Here is an 18,785-nt window from a genome sequence, read left to right as displayed (position 1 = left end):
GATAAGGCATCGTCTGGCACTTGGTGACCCTGTATATTAATCCAATGTAAACATTACATATGCCTATGCATGACTCCTACAACTCTGTAATCCTACCTTGCTTGAGAGGGGCGTCGATTGTCATAGTGTAGAACTGGAAATTGCCTTTGTCCTCCACATCGGTAACGGTCACCTCGTAAGCTGAGTGATGGATTGAAATCATATAACATTTAAAGGCGATACAAAAGTAGTAATGAGGCTATGCTCCGTGTCATTGAGTGCTGCCTAGTAATATCCATGTTTACCTAACCATAAGATAACTGTATACTGAAATAAACAGGACTACTACCACTTCTTTCTCTTTTCCTCCAATCACGTTTTCAACACTGCACTGTGGCGTCAGTAAATGGCAAAACTTACCAAAGTGCGCTTTCGATGCACAGGCCATTTGAGTCATGTCGTAAACTTTATAATCGCGCCCTTTTTTGATCGGATCCACGGCACATTTTCCTAATGAGAAACAAAAGTTTAAAGGTGAAGATGAAATTTCAGTGTCACATGCCAAGCTTGACAATATTGTATTCGGAGTCTGGAGGTAAAGCCCCGAAAGGTCTAAGCCAAGTGCAACCAAAAATGTACTGCATGTGGAACGATTAGAAAATGCTGAACTATCAAAACTTCTAACTAAATTGGGTCTGTAAGAAAACAATTGAGACACGCAATATCATATCTGGCAGTACGAAACTGAGGTGTGTAAACCATAAACTAAGCTAAAATTAACGCCAATTGGGGAGAGAGAAAGTAATACTTGCCTGCAGCACATACGCAGGTGTCTTCCACACACAGCTTCCCAAGCAAGTTGGAGCCCTCCTTGGGACTGATGAACTTCACACACTCCTCCGCTATGAAGTACGGAAACAAAATAAAAATATGTAAACTGAACAATTACTCCAAATATGCACAAACGCATGATCTGGGACGACTGAATTGTTCAGTGCAGAACTAAAGACATAATCTGCAATTGATGATTGTTCCCCTTTTTGTTCTTTATCAAAAGGTTTGTTGAAGTAAACTAATGACAAGTTCTAGCACGGCCACAGTATCGTAAGTTCTAGCAATAGAGAGACTTAGATACGATACACATAGGCATGCCTGCACTGTCCTACCAACCCGTTTTTAATCGATCATAATGGTGGGTGAAATAAAGGAATATATTAAATGTACATTCCTAACTGACACAAATACCAGGATTTGTCCTCACATGGTCCATAGGAGCTAGTACTAATACAGGGTGAGTAAAAAAAAGCGGAATGCAAACGCAAAAAATTAATTTTCATATTTAAACAAATACGTAGCACCAACAATAATAATGACTGGAAAGCTAGTTTCATAAGCTACTTTTAGATGAAAAAAATGAAATTTGTCAATCCACTCATAAGAATATCACCATTTAAACACAACAACGCTAAAACCTGTCTCATCCAAACATGCGATTTCAAGAATCATCGTCACAATTGTCTTCAAGCATCACTAGTGATAACATCTTAGTTTTGCAACAAAGTCCTTTTGAAGACCCGTCTTTAAAAAAAAGTCAATTTTATAAATCATACTGTTTAAACCTAACCTAACCAGGGTTGTTAATTCAGATATTGTCTACTACAGTTGGTGATAGTTGTTGAAACAAGTGTTCTGTGTCATTTTCTGTGTTGTTTCAAACAGTCAAAACACACACTAAAATGTTTCTTTTGGACGAGACAGGTTTTAGGGTCATTGCATTTAAATGGTGATATTCTTTGACGAATTGACCAATTTCAGTAATTTTTTCATCTAAGTGTAGGTTATGAAATTGGCTTTCCAGTCATTATTATTTTTAGTGTTACATATTTTATAAAAATATGAAATATATTTTTGGGGGTTTGGGTTCTGCTTTTTTTGACTCACCCTGTATTCAAAATTAAATATGCAAAGCCCATAGGAATTTGTAAGTATTCATCACTCCACCGAGAGCTTCGAGGCTGAGGAAGGAGTCGGCAACTGACAAAAGCCGATGCGCTTTATTTATCGTCAAATTTCGGTTGAACGACAAAAAAGCTAACAAATAAAAAAATAAATAATTATAGCTACACGCGAACAGCAGACCGCAAGCCTACCTTACTGGATCATTAATGAGAAGAGAATATCTACTGAGACGTCAATTTTCTTTGTTCAACCGAAAAATTTACACTAATTACATGAATAAAATTTGAGGCTTTGCATGGTGAAGATACTAAATAATGGAAGGTTTGCGGAAACACCATGTGCGAATAATTTCTCAACTAAGAGAATGGTTCTGAAAAGAACCAGAGGTATAAACTCGACGTTCCGGTCAGTATGCTCTGACCGTCTTCAGGAGAGTGCCTTAAAAAAAAAATCCCCTCGCCGTCTCAATGTGACGGCGAGGGGATTTTGACAAATCGACCATTGTCAAACATTCCCACATCAACGACCACCAAGTTGATTGGGATGCGGCCGAACTCATCGAACCGATCCAGTTCTGGCATCCAAGACGCATACGGGAAGCCATCGAGATCCGCGAGCACAACACAGTTCCGCAAGACATCAGGTTTCACCTCAACGACATCTGGCTCCCACCTCTCCAGACTGATGGGTCTCCTATATCCTAGGTCCTCAGCTACCACCTTAGACTGATGGGTCTCCTATACCCTAGGTCCTCCCTCTACTGACACTGCAACCCTACTGTTCCACTTCAGTGGGCAACAAGCTTGCTCTAGGATCCTGTCTACTTGGCATCCTCACAGGATGCAACTTGGCACTTCATTGATTTCTCCTTTTGATACTTAAGCATCCACTTTCTTAGAGTTTAGGCACTCTCCTGAAGACGGTCAGAGCATACTGACCGGAACGTTGAGTTTATACCTCTGGTTCTTTTCAGAACCATTCTCTTAGTTGAGAAATTATTCGTGCATGGTGTTTCCGCAAACCTTCCATTATTTATTACATGAAAAAATATAGTTGTATAATAGAAGGTATTGTAGACTCGCACTTACTAGGGTTGTAGTAGTCATATACATGGACTGCCACCGGTTGGACCTTCCCGACGTTAAACTCACGTTCGGCGCGGAATTGAATGCGTATTGCTTCCAATCCAGGAATCTGATCAATACAAAAAAGTAATTAATCAAGACACAGTTGAAATGTTTTCCAATATAAACCTAGACTGCATTGAATAAACCTGCAGTGTTCAATCATCCAATAAAGCATCATCCAATAAAGAATCTACACGATGTTGTTTGGCACCAACTAGTTTCTTTTGGTGGCCTACCCCACCTGTTTATGACCAGGGGAGGGTGGGATGCACCTCGAAATTCATCTTGAATATGTCTGGCAGGGAACATATTAAGAGGCCGGCATAAGCACTTGTATTTTCACTTCGCATATTATTTGTACGTAAGAATGGCTTTTTTCCCACATTTCACCCATTTGCCTTGTGATCATAATTGTTTTCAAACTATGAGATTAACGATTTCAAATTGTTTTCAAAACAACTAATCTAAAATAAATTTTACATCATTCCTTGAGCTCTACATTGAATGTGGAAAGGGGGACAAAGAGGCGTCGGTAGAGGGCCAGGGACGTATCCGATGACAGAAAGGGACATCAGGAACAACGCCACCTCGAGTCAGCTGGTGTTTAGTCCAAAAGGTTGCAGACTACTATATAAACTGCCATAGACCCCAGTGTTAAATACACCCACTTCTGAAATACTAACAACTGTCCAAAGTGTTTAAGACACACAGCAAATTATAGCTTACTTCATCATCTTTGATTTTCTGTTCAATCCTTTTGAAGTTAACATATGACTGGAGAAAATTCCATCCAAAGATGATCACCCCTAAAAGTAGGCCCCAAGCCCATCGCCATTTTGAAAAATGCTCTAATAGCAAAATTATTGAGGGCATTTCAATTGTGATTAGGCCGAAGTAGGCAATTTCGGGCCTATTTACTGGCCTGCAACCTTAAATTATAAAGCGCGGCTTGGTGTATTAAAAATAATGTCGAGCCTACGGCCCACTGTTTTGCATCAGGTGGGCTGAAAGTTTCAGGGTGAGAAACCTTGTTATAGTTTATTCCACCGTATTGTATCAGAGTTTGGTGTGGTTATAACAACCGCGCCAATTGTTGTGATGATGCATCTGCGAATAAGGTTCCCGATCTTTGACTTACGTCTTCGAAGTAGAACACCACCGAGTGATCCGTCTCTTCATACCGCTCCACCCGCCCACCACTGTTATCCATTACCTGTTGGTACAGAATCAGAACCAAATCGAGTTTAGACATTCCCAGAAGTGAGATTGGAGGAAATGAAAAACAAACATCCACAAAATAATTGCCACAGGATTTGGGGATCGCAGAGGGCCCAGAATAACGCAGAATCAATGGTATACATATTTGCCTAAAGGCACCCCTTAAAATATATTTTGTTTTATAACACCTCACCCACAGATTCTGTGTCTTGATTGGCCGAGAGCGAGTCACATGTTACTTTCTAATTTTGCTATCTTTCTGTGCACGGCCAAAAGTACTATACCCGTAGCAACCAAAGTACTATGCCATGAGCAACCACAGTACTATTTCCACGGCGCGGTATTTGTGTGCAAATGGATGCTGGTGTGCGCGTTGCGCGTATTGTTCCAAAGAGAGCGCGCCGCAGACTTGGGTTCAAACATTTCGTGAAGGGGTAGTTGGGAAGAGAGAAATACATTTTCCACCAATTTTGTATTAGAATTAAAGTTTATTTCAACTGTGTTCAGATTTAAATAATTTTAAATATTAAAATCAAGCAGAATCTGTGGGTTAAGTGTTATAAAACAAATATTGAATGCTTTATCTCGTGGTGAAGTAAAACTAGCCTCCCTCGGTGATCCATGGACCATTCTATTTTCTATTTTCTAAGCCTATTCACTTCTGAAAATATCTGAACTCTGCAATCCTGTTTGGAGGAGAGAAAATGCATGACACTGACATGTACAATTTCTGTCCCAAACAATTTGCTAACCACTATCACTGAGACAAAAAAAACCTAAAACTAATTTTGATCATAAGACCAGGAGTGCTTATCGTGTGAAGACTTAAAAACCAAAAATAAATTGCTTACGGTTTGCAGATCCTCCTGAACAGCTTTGTAGCCGGTGTACAGTCCCACATCCAATATAGCCATGCCGGTTTTCTCACCCCGCAAGTACCTGTTTAGAAGCAAATTTAATACTCGGATTTGTTCCCCACCAACATGATTTGAGGAAAACTTTATACTTGTTACTAGTGTAGGAGAGTTAATGAGAAAATACACAGGATCTTTCTCAGATTGTTGTAAATTTACCACTTCTGTTTATATGAAGTCAAAATTGTGTATAGGATTTCTGAATCAATAATGTAACCAACAGAGTGCAAAATCTTAATTTAATTTCACGAAAAAAACCCCTTTTTTCCCCTCTATTAGTCGGATTTGGGATTTTAAGGACCGAAAGTCATGCACTTTCTGTCAAAATTAGAAATACTAATTAAGGCTCGGCACGAAAACACGTATCAGAGTTAATCAGTGTTTCATTAAATTTTGGACCAAAAAACTGGCATTTATACATGAATTTAAACGTGAAGTTCACTTATCCACGGAAACCCCCAAATATTCTGAGAACGCCTAAAATGATATTAAATAGCAACTTTTGAATATCTTTCTCGTTTTGTTTTGCATTTAATATTGCCGATACCACGCACGAAACATTGCCATTAATTTTAGTACAATTTTGAAAGACTTTACAATATCCACACCTGACTTGGATGTCATAAGATAAATACTCCTTGTTGTCGTCCTCAGGCCGATCCAACTGAAGATTCTCGTCCTCATTTATTAAGAGGTCGAAGTCACACTCAGTTACGTCGGGCTCAGGGATGTAGTACGTAGCCTCGAACTGTAAAATGGAATTAACATATGCAAGGAAGTAACTTTAGCATTGTATTATAGCTTCCTCGCCTTCCTACAATCAGCGGCTGAGGTTCGGGTATCCTTAAGTCAACACGTGGGTCGGTCTTTCAGTCCTTCTATATACATTCCTTCTTTTTGGGGTTTCATTGGCCAAGGAGCTATTGCCTGTGCAATGTTTGAGGAAACGTTACTTAAGTCAAAAGTTTTATATCTATTTCACCAGTACCCCAAACCATTATGAACTATTCAATAGTCAAACATTGTTTACATATAGGGGCCTACGTTTACAGTTAGAACACACATTTCAAGTTCAAAACAATTTGATAGGCCTATTATACAATTTTCCTTACAAAAGATGCTTCAAGCAACTCTTAAAAAAGAAGGAATGTTCCATCGACGTTGACCTGCACCAGTGCACACTACAAACTGGATTGTTGATACAGTTTACTGTTTGCACTCTACAAACTCTTGGGTCCGATTGACACAGAGACAGGGTTCTATTTAGTTGGCCTAACCCTTTAGCGCGTCAAAATGGACACTTTTCTGTGTCAAATTTAATGACACTTTTCCACGTCAAAAATGGCAGAGGGTCAAGCCATAGCTCCCAGATTACAGGTATTCTGACCCGAAGCTTTTAGAGCGTAAAGGAAGATAGCATCCCCCCCCCCCACCTCCTCCCTTTTTGATTATGTGGAGGCGGGCTCCCTTTTTGATTATGTGGAGGCGGGTTGCCGGAAACAAATCCGGTCTACCTTTTAGCACGAATGATCTGTCAACAAAATTGTTGTCACAACCCCCTGAATTCAAAGTTGTCTTGCGAAGTTCATGCACTTGCATCTTTCCCTCAGAGTTTAAAGAAAGTATAATTTAACGGTTTTACTGCGGAATTACAAACAGTCACAGAGATGTAGTCTCGAAAAGAAACTTACCTTGAACTGACCCATGCCCGCCCCTTCTGTACTGATGAACACATTCATCTCTTGGCTCATATCTGGAACCTAAAAGAAAATGAAGATCATGGACGCAAACGTAGATTACCGATACTGGGTCACTTGGGAGAGGTCAGACAAGAAGCCGAACCTTGTACTAGGTCGGCCCCTTTCACAAAGAATATGTGTAATGGTTAAAGGAGACACGTTATCGTAATTTCTTTGCACGATAGGAGATATCGGTCATTAGGGAGACATTTTCATGTCTCCCTAATGTCACAGCCCCCCCTTTCTAGGCACAATTTCAGTGTCGCATTTACATGTAGATCATATTTGTTGCTCAGGGTCTAATCAGTAAACATACCGAAATTCGTGGAAAAAGAACAAGGGAATATTGGGTTAGGGCACATTGAAGTTTGAAAAATTTTGTGCACACGTCTATGGGATGTCTCCCAAATGTCCAATCAAGGGTAATTTTATTATACATGTAGTTATAATAAGTTCTAGTTCCTTGCTTCATTGACATTAAGACTTTTTTTTATTCATCTTTCATGTTCATGATGTTCTAAGTTCTCCATGTCTTTTTGTTGTTGTTGTTGATTTATGATTTATGAATAAAAGACATGAACAAAAATAATACATACATTAAATCAAAATATAAATTATTAATAAATATAAATTAGTAAGAATAATAAAAAAAAAAAATATACAAATGCAAAAGAAAGAAAGAGAGACCGGGAACAAAACTCACGTCAATGTTCCTTTGTTCACGCACGAGCGCATTTGCAGGGTTGAGTGAGAAGTCTTCATCGAACTCACTCTCATCACACTTGACCTCACAGTTAATATCAATGTCGTATTGCTGCACTTTATATGCGTATTCAGACAAGGCCTGTAGCGCCATAACTGTGTCCTGAAATCACAAAACAAAATACACAATGATCCCCTTTTCGCGTAAAAAATATCACAAGATGTTCTTGTCCGGTCCGTTTGCTATAGCAACAGCTTTCCCATTTTAATTAAGTGCAAGTAGCAATATTTTATATTTTCCCTATTACAGACAATAACTTAAAGCTATAGTCCATCATTTGCAGCCATCCAAAAAGTAACTGGCGTAATTATTGTTGAAAAACAAACTTGGTTGAAAGATAGTAAGGGAACTAAAATCCCTGTGAAATTATTCTTTCTGGGAAGCTGTCATTTTGAAGTAATCAACGAAAGAAGGCATTTCCAATGGTGATTCTTAAGAAGCACCGTAGGAAAATTTAAATTAGTAGTTCGTTTTGTTATTCAGCGCAGCGCGCACAAGTATTGGAACGACGCACATCCGTGCGCGGTTGTTATAATTCGTCGGATCAGTGCGCTACGTTGCGTATAGCTGCAATTCAAAACATGATTCAGTAACTTTTGATTTGAAATTGAGATCTTAGAATGCTGTTTTTCTCGGAATGTACAGCTGAAGCTTAGCTGAAACTTCATCAGGTTAGTTGCTCAGTATCCTTCATTAGATTTTGAACTCTTTTGTTGCTTCAAACGAACAAAATGCACAAATTACAAATGATGGACTGTAGCTTTAAGGGCATGACGGACAATAGACATGTTTGACGGTGACTAAATTTTAACCATTATAAATCTTAGAGAACTCGGCTGCCTCAAACTTAATCAACGGAGACTGCTTAAAAACAGCCAAACAGATTGGAAAAATATTTCACTATTAGCCAGAAAGTAAGTTCCATTCAAGAAAAATAATTAAATTCAGACTTTTTGCATGAATGATTGAAGTGTTTTACTTGGTTTATATCTTGGGAGTGCTAGGGGTTTAAGTGGTTATTGCACGTTTTCTGATCGCAAAATTGTACACGAATTATCTCAACCATAGGAAACTGGTCATACAGTGAAAACTGAGATGTAACACAACCTCTTTTTGGAGTAATTAAGACATGTACATCAAGTAAATTATGGCATTCACTGTGAGACGCTTACATACAGGGTGAGTAAAAAAAAGCGGAACCCAAACCCCAAACAATATATTTCATATTTAAAAAAATATGTTGCACCAAAAATAATAATGACTGGAAAGCCAATTTCAAAAGCTACTTTTAGATGAAAAATTACTGAAATTGCTTAATCCGTTCAAAGAATATCACCATTTAAACGCAACAACCCTAAAACCTGTCTCGTCCAAAATAAGCAATTCATTGTGTGTTTTGACTGTTTGGATCAACAAAGAAAATGACACAGAATACTTGTTTCAACAACTGTCACAAACTGTAGTACATAATATTTTGATTAACAAACCCTGGTTAGGCAAACAATATGATGTATAAAATCTACTTTTTGAAAAGACGGGCCTTCAAAAGGACTTTGTTGCATATTCTTGACGTTTAAACTAAGATTTCACCACTGGTGATGTTTGAAGACAATTGTGACGACGATTGTTGAAATCACATTTTTTGGACGAGACAGGTTTTGGGGTCATTGGGTTTAAATGGTGATATTCTTTGAACGGATTGAGCGATTTCATTAATTTTTCCATCTAAAAGTAGCTTATGAAATTGGTTTTCCAGTCATTATTATTTTTGGTGCTACATACTTATTTAAAGATGAAATATATTGTTTGGGGTTTGGGTTCCGCTTTTTTTGACTCACCCTGTATGTAAGCGTCTCTCAGTGAATGCCGTAATTTACTTGATGTACATGTCTTAATTACTCCAAAAAGAGGTTGTGTTACATCTCAGTTTTCACTGAGTTATGACATTGCTGGTAAAACTGTCAAAATGGCTTAACCCTACCGTGAATTTAAAACCAAGGGCCCTAAAACTACAAAAACTTCGATGTTGGAATACCTTTTGTGCTGAATGGAAAGTCAGAAGACACGTTGAAGGTGTTTAAGCATAAATGGAATATGATATTCATGATTAAAATTAACATTTCAATGGGGTGTTGTTATTTCATTAAAACAATAACTACCCTATATGCAAAACAAAACAAAATGACTCAAAACGTAGCTTGGGCATCAATTGAAAGCATTTTGACACAGGATAGCTAATTATTTTGAGATGCTTAACAAAATGCTTGGAATGATTATTTATGCCTTATCATGGACATCCGCAGCATTATTATGTATCACTAATGCAATATCTGCAACACACCTGATGAAACCTGATGAAACGACCTTCATTTATGGTGAAACCACTTTGACAGTACAGCGTTTTCCATTCACAACTTCTAACCTGTTACGTTCAATTTACCTTTTTTATAGACACTTTATATAGACCTTATGCGTGGCTGCCATATTAGAGGGAAAAATCTTTGTTTAACTGGAATATGAACGAATGAATTTTTTGCGTAACTTCATTGTAAAAGTAACAAAGATGGCCCCTAAGATGGCCGCTGCGCATAATTACTGATATCAATACCTGTGTGGACACAAAGCCTCCATTGTAGTTCTCCTGATTTGTCAGCCAGTTCACAATGGCGTGCGTGTACTGGATTTCCTCCATCTGCAGCAGTGCGAGCAAAGCGTAGCTGGTCGTCTCAACCTCAATGGCTTTGGGTCGGGCGCTGTACCAGTATGGTTTCTGACCTCCACCAAAAGAAGAGTCATCTGCTGCCCAGTATCGAGAATCTGAAACTGTACAAAAAGCATAGGATTATGCTGAATGTGGTATAAACCAAAAAGCTGGGTGTTGAAACAATCCACGATTGTCTATTTCTTATACTAGTCAGAATATGTTTGTCCAGGCAAGTTTTGGCGCTGCGAATCTGCTATTAAGCTGAACGTTTCAACTCTAGCGAAATAAGCAGCGAATATTTCGGGTCGTACAATTCTCGTCAAAAGTACAGGGTGAGTAAAAAACGAAACCCAAATGTCGGGACCATTTTTAGTGAAGTTCTACATGTAGCACTTTCAATATTTAGGATATGCAAGACCATTTCATAAGTTTTTTTAGTAAAATAATCATGCAAATCACTCATTTACTTTTCATGTTAAATTTTAAACACAAACACTGTTTTAAACTTCTGTCCACTGATCACAAAAAAGGTAAGTGTTCTTTCAACAAAACGAAAACAATTGACACAGTCACATCCCTATGTGAATTGTTGAAAGTGCTATATGCAGAACTTCACTAACAAAATGGTCCCCATTAATATATATTTTTACTCACCCTGTATACAGACCTGTCGTAAGGCTGTTTATAAAACATTCATACTTAGAAAGTACTATACAGCTTTTATATTTATATGTAATGTCCTATTACCTGCATTGTATGCGGCAATATCTTTGAGCATTTGTATGGCTTCCTGTGCTCTGATGCTGTTGGCGAGGGCCAAGGCATATGCTGTGATGGCAATGGCATAGGGTCGGGTCAAATCGGGCAACTCATCCTCAAGGAGAGCAGTTGCAGCGGCCACAGAATCATCTTTATTCTAATCATATTAAAGAAAAAAATCAGGTGTTGTCAGTCATTTATTAAAGTGGAGAAGTTTCAGATGTTAGGAAATGCCTTCAAAGCTTGAACTGACAAGGAAAAAACACAATCCACAGTCTTCCAGTCTCAGAAACAAGTATCTGATGTAGAAACCATCAAACTTATCACTAAATAGAAAGGTTTAAATGGTTTGATACCATTTATTACTATTATTATTAGTTAGTTGTAGGATTGTCACTCTGTAACAGTGACTATTTGGTGTCAGCGTTACAGGTGAAATGTTGGTTAACACCAGGCTTTACTTACAATAACATGCTTTCTAGTAGTGTTTGTAAATCTTCATTGTTCTTCATAGTTGCAGTTTTGGCTGTCAAACTTGCTTTTAGAGAACAAGTGAGTGTTTGTCTTAAAATAATATAATTTCATGTCAAGTGAGAGCTACATTTTTGTAATCATCATAATAGGCCTATGTCAAATTTCCTAAAACTTGATATTTGATTTTCAACAAATGTTGAACAAGGATAGTGTTAAAGTTTTTTTTTAACTTATATAGTGTTGCAAATAATTGCTTAAAAAGCAACATGTCTTTACCATACCTGACCATTACCTCACCTGGTGAAAGCTCTAAAAGAAATTAACAATTTGGTGTCACTGTTACAGGTGAAATTTGTGTCCCATATGCCAGTTCATCATGTTGCTACTCTAAAAAGGGTCATGTTACAGAAAAATGGTTTTGTTTTTGACAAAATATAGACCCTAGACTGCAAAACCATGTGAAGCTGAATTTAATTTGGTTATTTTGAAAATTTGACCCTAATGTCACACACTTGCCTCCACATTTATGTTAACACCCACGAAATGCTTCACAGGGGCTGGGATTTACCAGATCTTTCCATGGATGTTTCAATATACACGACGGCCATGTTGTTTCTTGTATACCACGTCCACACAAGCTATGTGCAAAGATCGCATTCAGCGTGGTGATCAAATGCGTGGCTGTTCCCCTCTCCTTTGCTCCAGCTTCCCCCTACTTTTTGACCCAACCACTGTCCTGTTTAGAATTGTTCTGATCAATCTTCTTTGTTGAGTGGTCAGGTTATTTTTTGAGTGGTCAGCCACAACCCGACCACTGTTTAGAATTGTTCCGATTTAGTCATTGTGTTTTTTTTCTTTTCTTTTTTTCGGATTATACTTCTCCGCTGGTTTTCCCCTAAACGGTTAATGGTAACTTTCAGCATATATCGACACTCATCCCGAGTGGTGCACATTACTCTGACGTCATGATGACATCATCGGGTATCAAATTACAAGTTATTACAAGGGCAAATTTAACAAAATAGTTTGAACTTTATCTTTTGAACACAATGGAGTATCGTGTTTGTTTTTTTCATTGAAAAATTGTTAGAGCACCCTCTAGCGGCAGGTCGAAACATGTTAAAAGTGAATAATCAGTTGATGCGTGTGGCAAACTTTGCTGAAATCACTTTACAATGGATGTACATCATCAGCTTCATGCTAAGAACAAGTTGAGGGGGAGAAAGATTAGTGACGTCACCTGACCGGAAGTTACAATGAAAAGTCCGTTAAACTCTAAAAAAAATTGCTGAGTTTTTTATTCAAATAGCACACTTAACATAGCACTCGAGCTTTCTGGTAATTACGTCACGATGACGTCATCAAGTATCAGATTGAGCGCCCTCTAGTGGCAGGGTGAAAAATGTTTAAAATGAATTTTCAGTTGATTATTGTGGCAAAGTTTATGACATATAAAATAGATGGGAGCCCGACCACTCTGCGTTTGTAACTCAACAAACGCGAATCTCTAGTTTGTCATTGTGATTGTTTCAGCCCCACCCCCTACACTACTGCTACTACGTGAAATGAGAAAAGACTTTGCTACTTACAATGGCATCGCATTCGCATTCTAAGAGGGAAATCAGGACAAACGCAGTCATCGAAGCTTTGCCTTGGACTCCCCCCTGTAGACAAGATGACAAAAAGGGGATCAAAGTTAATGAAAAGAAAATACATTTCATTATGCTTTGCTTATGAACAACCGAATGATCTATTGATGAATTTTTAACTTCGAAACGGATAACATCAGTGTTTTGTTTTGTAACAAAGATTGAATCAACATTTTCCTCAATGCCCACAAAGTATCAGAATTAGTAACAGCCTTCTTCTGATGCTCTGGTTATTTATACTAAAGTGCAACAAATTATATACACTTTGGGAGTACAACTTTGGGAGTGCATTGCCCCCCCCCCAAAAATATATAGTCAACTCGCTCGCTCGTGTGCCAGACGACGTTCTACCATCGCTTTGCCACAGCTATTGCCACATCACTGCCCTCGCAGAGGTCGTCAACGATGCATGTATCTCCACCACATGTCAGCAGGTGGGCCATTGTCTGGACTTCTCCACAGCTGCATTTGTCAGAATCTGAGAAGCCCCGCTTCTTGAGGTTGGATTTGCAACGTCCTAGACCAGTGTGAAGGCGGTTTAGGGCTCTCCAGGTGATGGTAGACGGTGTCTTTGTGCCATCTGTTGTTTGGCTTTCATGACTGGCACAGTTGGCTCTAGTTCCATGAAGCTATGCTGTTTGGCATGCTGATGATTGTGCAAGGGGTGTCAGAGGTCTGTATCATCCTTGAAACGTTCTACTGCAGCTGCCTGGTCACATTTTTGAGTTGGTGCATGGATGCCTGCCAGCTCATAGAGATGTTCAACCTTTGTTGGTTTAAGGCATCCTGTGATTTTCCGGCAGGCAGTGTTCAACGCAGTATCCACCTTGCAGGCATGTGTAGAGCGGTTCCAGACAGGGCTTGCATATTCCGCCGCTGAGAAACAGAGTGCCAGGGCTGCAGTGTGGATTGTCGCTGGGTCACTTCCAAATGAGCTGTATGCCAATTTGTCAATGACATTGTTCCAAGTGTTGACCTTTGCCTTGGTTTTCTCAGCATGTCGGCGATATGATAATGTGCGATCGAGGACCACACCTAGGTATTTCGGGGCTTCGCAGTGTTCCAACAGGACATCATTCCACCGCACCTGCAGTTGGCGTTTTGCATCCCGATTCCGGAGGTGGAAAGCTGCACTCTGCGTTTTTGTTGGGTTTTGACGCAGGGAGTTCTGTTGATAATATGCCGTCATATTCTGCAGAGCAGCCTCTAGTACAGTCTCAATTTGCCTTAAGTCTGAGGATTGTGTTGTAATGCACAAGTCATCGGCGTACAGGAATGACCTAGTTTGCGGGGTAATGGGTTGGTCATTGGTGTATATGTTGAACAACGTATGGGACAAGGACACTGCCCAGTGGTAAACCATTCTTGTGGCGTCTCCATTGGCTGTTCTGACCATTCAAGTTGACGAAAAAAAACAGCGATTTTCCATCATTGTCATGATGAACTGGACAAGATGAGAGTCCTGTAGCGTTTGTTGCAGTTTGACTTTCATGGTACGATATGGTGAACAGTGTCATACGCTGCAGACAAGTCTACAAAGACTGCGCCTGTGATCAGGTTTTGCTCAAAACCATCTTCAATATGCTGTGTCAGGTTCATCAGTTGGCCTGTTGTTGACTTTCTGCAATGGAACCCAGCCTGTTCAGGTACATCAGTACATCGTCTACATCCAGCATGATGCGATTCAGTATGGCATAGCAAGGATATAGGTCGGTAGCTGCTGGGAAGATTTGCATCTTTGCCTGGTTTCGGTACAGCAATAACCTTTGATTTCCGCCATTCTCGTGGGATGGTGTTGGTTGTCATGCAGATGTTCAACATCTCTCTAGTAGCCATTCTCTTACTCTGAGGTGTTGCAGCATCTCAGTTCTGCTGTTATCCAGGCCCGCTGCTTTGTTAGGTTTCATCACCTCCATGGAGAATGGTTGATTTTAACATCTGTTGTTTCGGTTGTCGCCAGCAGCCTTTGAGGGTGAGCGTCTCTTACCACTGCTCTTGCCGTTTAGCAACAGTTGGTGAGCAGCCTGGTTAGCAGTGACGTAACCTCGTGGTTTACTTTAGGTAGGGTCATTACCGAGGCGTCGCAGCGTGGCCCATGCCTTCCTACTGCTGTGTCTGTTGTTTCTATCAGCTCCTGCCATTGTCTGCGTTTTGCCACATTGAGCGCGTCTGTGAGCTGTTTCCCAATCTCAACTGTATTGTCAGCGAAATGGACTTTATCTTACAGTTCTTCATAGGTAGAGCAGCCCCGCAGAATGGTCTTGCGTGCTGCTGTGTGGATCGATTGCATCAACAAATTTGTCGTTGTGTGGAGAGCTTTCTATTTCCTGCACAAGTTCATCAGTAGACCTGGCAAAAGTTTCCCAGTCTGCCTTTCTGAAATTATATCGCCGTTGAAATACGGGAGGGCGTTTTGGAGTAACTGCGGCTGTGACGTGGATTCCGATTGGTCGATGCTGAGAGCTTGGGATTGGTTGTTCAATCATTTTGTGGAAGTTGGTGACATTTCTTGTAAAGATCAGGTCAGGGTTGTAGCTTTTCTTCCATCTGCAGCTGTTGCAGGATTTTGGAAGTTTTGCATCATGAAGCAGCTTCAGTTCGCAGGTTTCCGCCCACATGCGGCCTCACCATCATCGTTGCTTTCATTGTAGCCCCATTGGGTGTGATGTCAGTTGAAATCACCAATCCAGATGTGGGATGCAGCAGATGTGACTTGCATTGGGGATGGCAAATGCAGTGGCGTTTGTGGTGACTTATATACTCATGTAATGGCCACTGGTGTAAAGCTGACAGTGATGGTCTCAATACCTTCATCGTCAGAGACAGAGGGACCGGTGCTTACTTTTTAGCTCAGGATTAAAGGGAATATACATCATTTGCTTTTGCTGTAATTTTCAGAAATAGATGGAATTGGGGGGTTGGAAATATATAGCAAATATAGTTACACTGACTTTTTTGAGGTTTTGGGTTCGAAAATGCTATAAAAACCAAGAAAAACAATCATTTTCCTGTAGTCTGGTTCCCTGACTCCATTTAAGAAGAAACAGAGCAGTTTACATACATTGGGGAATTGTAAGGTCAGGGAACCAGTCTAGCTGGCTTGTACCCGTTCATAGGTGTGTAATCGATTGCAAACAAGTGCGATGGTCAACTGGGGCCAGTATTTGAAAAAAAACCCAGTTTTTTCCAACGCTGGTCGGCCGATCAGTCTTGGAAATTGATACAAAAATACCACTTTTCTTGAAAATGACAGTATACCAGGTGCCATGATTTTACAGGATGCTTTACACTGTCATTCACTAACAGTCCAGCAAGGTATTTCAAAATGATTTGGTAGTTTTATTTTTTGATGTTTGCAAATGTTGTATTTTCCCTTTAAGGTCTGGGCTGATGTAGACAGCACTTCCATGTTTCTCATGTTTGCGTTCTGCTACAAGTAGCATGCCTGGTATGGTGGGTTTCCTGTAGACACAGAACATCCCACTTTCCTTCAGAAACTATCGCTCCAATTAACGTTGCCTTGGCACCGGATATGCCTTCACTGTTCCATGACAAGACGGAGAGGGCGGTCTTGACAAAGGTCAATCTGCGATTGTGGTCAATATAGGATATGGGGTCTCCTCCGCCGTCTGTCTTCCTTTGTCTAAGCTGTAGCTCGCTGTTGACAATTATCGTCGTCTAACATGTTGACAGAATCAGTCGCCCGACGCGTTACAAAAAGCACCGTGCCGTCGTTTCCAGGGATTGTAACGAGGAGGCTTCTGTCATTACCCTAGTATAGTTAACTGATTCAGAGTGACTTAAATATTTGAGAATAAGCGTTGGTGGTAACATGGTGGAAATGAGAAATCCATTTTCGCAAATGAGATTCAGTCAATGAGAAAGGTCATCAGTCTAATCCAAAACAGAGACTTTTTGAGAGTAATTTTCTACTCACCGACATTTCTTTGTGGATTACCGCATTACGTTCTGTGAACGAACCATCGTCTTGGCTCTGTCTCTGAGTTATAAGCCATTCCATTGCCTTGCATATATTGGAGTCATCAACAAAGGCAAAGTCCTTAGCCTTACAGAATATCTTCGCGACAAAAGCCGTCAACCTTCCTCCCAAAAAAACAGAAACGAAAAGAAAAAGCATATTAGTAAACCGGACAGTGAGAGTGAACGAAATAAAAACACAAATCTGACTTTGACTGAAGATAACACCCGTTTAAGACAGGCATTTTGGAGTGATGCTGAACAAAACCGTACTAGGAACGAATCATGCTGGTTCAATTGAAGTTGGTTTTGGACAGGATTTCGCTGTTTTTATGTAGTTAATTCAAATCTTCAGAATAGTTTTGATCGGCCCAATCTCGTCCCCAGGGTTTCGAGCAGTATCACCTGCTCTCTCAACCTGGTATTCCATCATTTGCATACGTGCACAATTTTTAAACACGAATGCAAATGAGAAAAAGTCTGGTGCCTGCATGTGCGTTACATTAGCATTTGTTTTTGTATACGGTGCCTGGGGTAAACACAGAATCAATGCATTGCACCCAGAGTAATACGAACAAATTGAAATGTTACAATCTTATCCCGACAATATGCAGTATCACATTTCATATTAATATGAACGAATTGAAACGGATTGGAGTATTTTTTTAGAATGCTTGGACGTATAATTACAATGATCGTAAAAACACGTAATGCACGTTTGAAATAACAACACCAAGGAAACAAGGTTGGAAATAAAGTAAGCACTGGGGACGAGGTTGGGTTCAGCCCTACTCACGCGCTTGTTGACAGGGATATTATATTAGCTGACACAGGTTTATCAGGATTGGGTAAACCACACTTAAGATCTAATATCACAGCAGTGTGGTGTCTCCTGAAATATTCGCGAATTCATGCTATATCACGACAGCAGCCAGGCAGAACACCGACAGAAATTAACTAAAAACTGCTAAGCTAAACAACCGGCACATCACTGACACGCAAATGAGGAGTTTCCAAGAGGAAAACTGAACTCATGCTTACCCACATAATGTAAAAAAAAAGATGTTTTAACTTACAATAGCTTTAAAACTGGACTCACCATGTGCTGCTTGGCCGGCTCGTAAATGCAGCATACGATCCATCATTCTTACGGAACGTCAGCTCATGTTTGACGCCTGAAACGAAGAACAATACAGCCTTACCGCCTAAAAAAACTGTCTCATCATATAATGCAACATGTTCATATAAACATATTGCATTTTGCCAGTTAGGAACGAATGGAGCATACTCACCATTAAAGACGTACCGCTCTGAAGAGGTCTCCAAGGCAGCCGTGAACTGATCAGTGTGCTTGAGATATGTGTAGACGTAGACATTCGGTGCCAAACCCAGCATGGTTTGCTCCCCGCAACCTCCAGGGATTCTCAACAGCTTATCAAGGCCTCCAAGTACTGTGTCGATGACGCTTCCCAGCACATTGCCTACAAAGTAATACATGTATAGTAGCTGGCGCGGATCCGGA

The 18,785-nt window shown here is 40.0% G+C and overlaps 1 protein-coding gene across 2 annotated transcripts in view; it reads right to left on the bottom strand.

Annotated features, from left to right (window-relative positions):
• LOC119721049 (complement C3-like) overlaps nt 1–18,785 on the bottom strand; it is a 61,157-nt gene that overhangs the window by 4,790 nt on the left and 37,582 nt on the right. For both annotated transcript variants that reach the window (XM_038190920.1, XM_038190922.1), the window contains exons 23-37: nt 18,556–18,744; nt 18,363–18,438; nt 17,223–17,385; nt 13,226–13,300; nt 11,151–11,319; nt 10,308–10,522; nt 7,640–7,801; nt 6,889–6,957; nt 5,806–5,945; nt 5,135–5,222; nt 4,204–4,278; nt 3,027–3,132; nt 792–881; nt 400–489; nt 97–180 (exon numbers count right to left, since the gene is read on the bottom strand). In XM_038190920.1, the coding sequence (XP_038046848.1) occupies nt 97–180; nt 400–489; nt 792–881; nt 3,027–3,132; nt 4,204–4,278; nt 5,135–5,222; nt 5,806–5,945; nt 6,889–6,957; nt 7,640–7,801; nt 10,308–10,522; nt 11,151–11,319; nt 13,226–13,300; nt 17,223–17,385; nt 18,363–18,438; nt 18,556–18,744 (1,791 nt within the window). The remainder of the gene's footprint in view (nt 1–96; nt 181–399; nt 490–791; nt 882–3,026; nt 3,133–4,203; nt 4,279–5,134; nt 5,223–5,805; nt 5,946–6,888; nt 6,958–7,639; nt 7,802–10,307; nt 10,523–11,150; nt 11,320–13,225; nt 13,301–17,222; nt 17,386–18,362; nt 18,439–18,555; nt 18,745–18,785) is intronic.

Source organism: Patiria miniata, unplaced genomic scaffold (assembly GCF_015706575.1).
Source record: "Patiria miniata isolate m_02_andy unplaced genomic scaffold, ASM1570657v1 HiC_scaffold_9, whole genome shotgun sequence".
In the NCBI taxonomy this organism is placed as follows: domain Eukaryota; kingdom Metazoa; phylum Echinodermata; class Asteroidea; order Valvatida; family Asterinidae; genus Patiria; species Patiria miniata.
This window is presented reverse-complemented; position numbering and strand designations above follow the sequence as displayed.